Genomic DNA, 5,188 nt, shown 5'->3' with positions numbered 1-5,188 from the left:
GAGGATACAGCACATGCGCTTCTTCTTCATCAACAAACATTCCATTCCCTCCCACTTTTTTGTCTCGATGAGTAAAATCATCACCAACAGAAAAGTGCACATCCACTCCATCAGAAGAATTCTGCTGCAAGATTAAAACAATTTATATTAAGGTTGAAAGCATCTCTCTCTCTCTCTCTCTCTCTCTCTCTCTCTAAATAACAAACACAGAAACGTGCTCCCATGTTTACAAATGTGTATTTTTGGATCATGGTGTGGTTTCCCTAAGTCATTATGTCTGTCATAAAATCACACGTAGAGAGAATAGCCTTGCTAAAATTCTTGTTAATAGCACTTGGAATCAATACTAAACATTACACTTTTAAATTTGGCATTTCCAATTCTTGCTTTTCCTACTGAAATCAATGCGTGTGTACTATTTTAGATGTGTTTCTTTGAAGACTTTTCTGCAGGAACACTTATTTTTCAGTATTTTTGGAAAAGGTTTTCGTATGACCTCTATTCAATAGCATAACTGTTTGATCTGTGATTTATAGCTATCTGGCGATTATTGGATGATATGTGGCCCTGGGCATTAGTTTTAGGGCGTTTAAAAAAACAACTTTGAAGCCTAATCGTCCCAAGTTCCAATTCAAGCCTTCCATCGACCCGCACAAAGCATCCAGTTTCAATTTAGGCGAAACCTCCTGATAAAACTCCATGTGTGCTGTCAAAGTAATGAAGACCTGGTGTCTACGAATACCTCATGTCTTGAATCTAATTTGTGTTTAGCATTAAGTGGTCTGGCGCTTGCTTTTTTGTTGTGGTATTTGAAGTTCCACTTAAAGCACTGGTTGGTCAGTCGGTTGGTTTGGTAAAGAAAGCTAGGTTGAAGAAGAAAGAAATAGAAATATCAGTTAAAAGGCCAGATTAGTAAGTAATTGCCTATTTTGGCGATTACTTGGGCTGCAAAAACAAACTATAACAAGAGATTAAATACACACAATTACCTCAGATGTTGGGGTAGCCTCTCTCTGATCAATTGGGTCCAGGTCTTGCAAATGCCCAAGGTCGAAAACCCTCGGTAGTATGTTCAAACGAATTGGAACCAGAAGCATAATAAAGAGTGGGAATAGGACTCCTGCAATAGGAATCCAAGTGATGCCAAAGCACATCAACAAATAAGACACCTGAAAAATGGTAAATGAGACAATAGTTCGAAGGGGCACAGTCTTGAACCGCGCATCTTTCAGGATCCTGCAAGTGGATGCCGAAAACACTTGTTAACTGCATACTCAACATATCATTAATTTATTCACTCATGTATTTACCTACACAAAGACACATACATACATATAGATATGTGTTTGTGTCTGGGTTAATACATACGTGTCATTCATTCATGTATTTACCAGCTAGACTCAAACACATACATACACATAGCTGTGTGTATAAGCCACATATACACACACAAACACATATCATGTCGTATAGAATAGTTTAGGGAAATGAAAACACATACTCCTTTCGCCAACAACGAGTTTTGCATAGGAGCAGTATTCGTTCCCAAAATTGGTTGCCAGGCAAGCTTTCAAACGCCATGAAAGCAAAGTACCCCCACAATACAGAACTAGGGATCTTTCGGACAAGCGGCATTGCACCAAGACATGCTCCAGTCAGCAAAGATTGCAGAATGTTACTCAGTCGTTGCTCTACTACTTCCGGCTTTATGGCACCCCCTGCTCTGCTTTTATCATTACCATTTTGATCCATGGACAGCTTTATGTTCACAATGACATTGGGGCCCTTCATAACAAATATCCGACTTCAGAAAAAAGATGAAATTAAATAAGGAAAACAAAGATTGAAGTTTAGAAGATGCAAACCTCAGATAGAGTGGATGGATCATGCAAATCAGGTTGCATATTCGAAGACAGCTCCTGCTCATTTTCATTGGGGTTGTTCTTCACTTTTCCTACCTAAGTAGCACGTCTAGGTTATTTCTCTCGATCACAAAACCATGACGAAATTTGAAGTTATTTTTTGGACAAACTTGTGAGTGTGTGAGTATTTCAACACAATTCTTGGAGCTCATTTTGTACATACCGGCTTACTAGAAATAATCAAGTTCTTTGTGTGCAAAGGTGACTGAGGTAACACTCCATTTGCAGGAGGAACACCAATAACGCCACAAATAAGAATCTGCAAAAGCTTAATGTCAAAACCATTCAAAATCTATCACACACACTCTCTCACAAGTGAATGTGCTATAATAAGTTATAACTAGCACCAATGTGAGACTGTCAGTGTCCCAACTTCCTCTTTTTCGTGTTTAACGTATGAGACTCACACAATCAACACAAGACAATAAGCAAGTTAGTGCAAGTACCAGGGCTGATAACACAAGTTGGTCATAATGGTATGAAGAAGGCTTTTTAAGGTTGAACTTCTTTTGAGCAAGTTGGGAAGCAACACCGTGATCAAAGTAGTAGAGAACAGCTATCATGATTGCCGGTATGAGCGCCCCAAAAATGTATGAAAGAGGTACTTGAAGCATATTCTGCAGAAGTCAATATTACACTCATTTCATGTCAAGATGTGTCGTACAATTATAAAACCAACCCCTTTTCTAAGAAATGAGACCTTCTTTACAAACAACAAAGCACTCTTACATTCACAACGAGCCAAGATTCAGATGCACCTTCTGACCAGGGGGGCAAAGTGGAAAGGCGCCTTGGGATGCCATGTGGAACATGAGCACTTGGAGCATAGGAAATGCCAGTCCAAATAAGGACAAAAACGGATACTCCATACTCGGCTGTAAACTTTCGTAACCATGCTGAAAAGAGAAAAAGGCATAAGCTTTATTAAGGTGAATTTCCTGGGTGCGTAATGCAACAAAAGCCAAGAGTTGAAGATAGAGAACTCGCCTGGTCCATAGTGCCAAGCTTCAGCCTTTCGGCTCTCTATACAAGTCCAAAGGAGCCCGCTGCATATGACCAGAGCAAACATACCATTTCCAAAGCGCCAAGGCAATTGAAATTCGAGAAGGGACTGATCTTGCCCTGTTGGAATTTGGAATTCCTCAATAGTGCCCTATATTAAAAGGACATTGTCAGTACATTCTTACAGACAACAGCGAAGTGTAAGCTGACACCAGTTGTACTACGGACCTTCACTGCCTGCTGTAGAAACAAAATTGCTATTAGCATTGCAAATAGCTCTCGCGCCATAAGAGTAAATCGGTTAATGTAGGAGCATGCACCAAAAATTGATAGTAGACATGATAAAATCGCAGCCCAAACGCATGTCCTGGTTAGCATATCACACACATGAGAAATATGAAAAACGTGATTCTTGTTAATGACCTTTAGTACAAGAGAATCTCTCACCAAGCTGCCCATGCAAGGAACAAGCTTGGACCGATGCCATCTTTATTCTTCACAAACTTGTACATGAAAGAATAGACAATCACGGTCGGCTCTGCAACCCCTAGTATAAGCAATGGTTGTCCTCCCACAAGAGAGTGTATGATGCCACACAAGGCAGTTGATGCCAACGTTTGCACAGCTGTTAGCTTACCATCTACGTCAAACAACAAAAAAGCTTGAATTATACCTATGTTCTGACACTTGGAAAGCTCCAAGGAACACCTCAAAGCCATAAATGCTCACCTGTTTCTCTGCTAAGTTGTTCTCCAAATGCGATAACAGGGAGAGCTGACGCAAGGAATATGTAGATTGTGGGAGCGAGAATCCTGGCAAGAAACAAGTATGCGTGGGTGCTTACATTCATGTGCATGTATGCAAGTCATGATCAACCTAAACCACATGTTTTAACTGTCAAAACTGCAGCTTCCATATTCATATAGCATGCAGGTGGAAAGCTCCATAGAGAAGGGAAGGGTACCTGAACCTGACTCGGAAAGCGTCTTGCCAGTCGTCTGCATAGCATGCAAAGCGTGCCTTGACGTCGTTCTTTATGCCACTGAACGGCGCCATGATGAGGATACTGTCTTCTTGGGTCTTGGACGCATCAAAGAGACTGCCTCTCTCTCTCTCTCTCTCTCTCTCTCTCTCTCTCTCTCACACACACACACGCACTCATACACGCGCGCACACACTTGCAGGGGGCGCTCTCTCTCTCCCGCTCACACGCACAGAAACGATACCAAAAGCGCCAAAATTCTTCTTCGGCTTACCAAGTAAAGAGTGTCGAGCGTATAAGCTGCCGCAGGTGTCCCTTTTGCCACAAAGAACGCCGCTGTGGAAGCCATGCTTTCGTTTTACATTATTTTTCTTTTCTTATGGAGAAAATTAAGCTTGAGGCCACCATTCAAAAACCATGGTTTGTCAACCATAGCCTCTATTATGAAGAACAAGGCCGACACGAACGCGCAGACGGCGGCACTGCGTGTTGTTAGAGAGAGAGAGAGAGAGAGAGAGAGAGAGAGAGAAAGAGCTCTTGACAGCGTTGATCGACAAAGCAGAGCAGAGAAACAGAGAGAGAGAGAGAGCTCTTGACTGCTTGAATGGCAGAGAGAGAAAGATAATCTATTTATACTAGGAAACCTAAAAAAGCCTAAAAGAAAGCTTAAAAAATGTGTACACAATTTGATAGGCATCACGCCTATATCACTACATGCAAGCAGGCAGTGCCAACAAAGGGGGCCACTTAAAACATGGGAGCCAATAGAAGGACATTCAATCTTGAATGATATGAAATATTTAACAGGATTGACAGTTTTCAATGAAATTGATAACAAAGAGATAGCTCATGTTTAGCTCTTGCCATTCCCAATGCCATCCCAATCATAATTCTCCTATTTTTTGGTGGTATTTTCATTTACTTTGAAGGTGGCCTTGTTTTGGACCCCAGTTTGTTATTGGCCCCTTTACCCTTTGTTCTCATTCAAAATGGTCATCAAGCCTTAGATGTCATATATTGCTATTCACACTTTTGTCGTCATCGTTGTTGGAAACTAACTCGTCCATGCTCCTCTGTGTGCCCAAACCTTAATAGGCTTCATTTGCTAGACCCATAAACCGGTAGTTGGTATTCACACATCGGTCGTCAAAGATGATCGCCAGCAGATGCAGGCTGCACGATGAGCGGGATGACTTAGTGATGAGATCTTGCAGAGACCCTTTTGCAAAGAGCATTGGTCTGCCTTTTGGCTGTCCACAAAAAATTGACCTAAAAACACTTG

The 5,188-nt window shown here is 41.4% G+C and overlaps 1 protein-coding gene across 3 annotated transcripts in view; it reads right to left on the bottom strand.

Annotated features, from left to right (window-relative positions):
* Nucleotides 1-4,270, bottom strand: part of LOC147459718 (putative boron transporter 2) — a 4,760-nt gene extending 490 nt beyond the window's left edge. Inside the window, exons 1-13 of one of the 3 annotated variants that reach the window (XM_086510938.1) lie at nucleotides 4,181-4,270; nucleotides 3,889-4,004; nucleotides 3,654-3,736; nucleotides 3,372-3,564; nucleotides 3,153-3,291; nucleotides 2,910-3,075; nucleotides 2,652-2,818; nucleotides 2,369-2,539; nucleotides 2,086-2,181; nucleotides 1,866-1,958; nucleotides 1,502-1,785; nucleotides 990-1,236; nucleotides 1-124 (exon numbers count right to left, since the gene is read on the bottom strand). The exon at nucleotides 1-124 is cut by the window's left edge and continues 490 nt beyond it. In XM_086510938.1, the coding sequence (XP_086367064.1) occupies nucleotides 1-124; nucleotides 990-1,236; nucleotides 1,502-1,785; nucleotides 1,866-1,958; nucleotides 2,086-2,181; nucleotides 2,369-2,539; nucleotides 2,652-2,818; nucleotides 2,910-3,075; nucleotides 3,153-3,291; nucleotides 3,372-3,564; nucleotides 3,654-3,736; nucleotides 3,889-4,004; nucleotides 4,181-4,255 (1,954 nt within the window). In that variant the 5' untranslated portion in view covers nucleotides 4,256-4,270. Of the gene's footprint in view, nucleotides 125-176; nucleotides 864-989; nucleotides 1,237-1,501; nucleotides 1,786-1,865; nucleotides 1,959-2,085; nucleotides 2,182-2,368; nucleotides 2,540-2,651; nucleotides 2,819-2,909; nucleotides 3,076-3,152; nucleotides 3,292-3,371; nucleotides 3,565-3,653; nucleotides 3,737-3,888; nucleotides 4,148-4,180 lie in introns of those variants that run through there. The other 2 variants (XM_086510935.1, XM_086510937.1) reach the window with 2 other exon arrangements.
* Between the last annotated feature and the right edge of the window lie 918 nt (nucleotides 4,271-5,188).

This window comes from Adiantum capillus-veneris, chromosome 4 (genome assembly GCF_014529385.1).
Source record: "Adiantum capillus-veneris isolate H3 chromosome 4, ASM1452938v2, whole genome shotgun sequence".
Lineage (NCBI taxonomy): Eukaryota > Viridiplantae > Streptophyta > Polypodiopsida > Polypodiales > Pteridaceae > Adiantum > Adiantum capillus-veneris.
The sequence above is the reverse complement of the archived record's forward strand: the minus strand, read 5'-3'. Positions and strand labels throughout refer to the sequence as shown.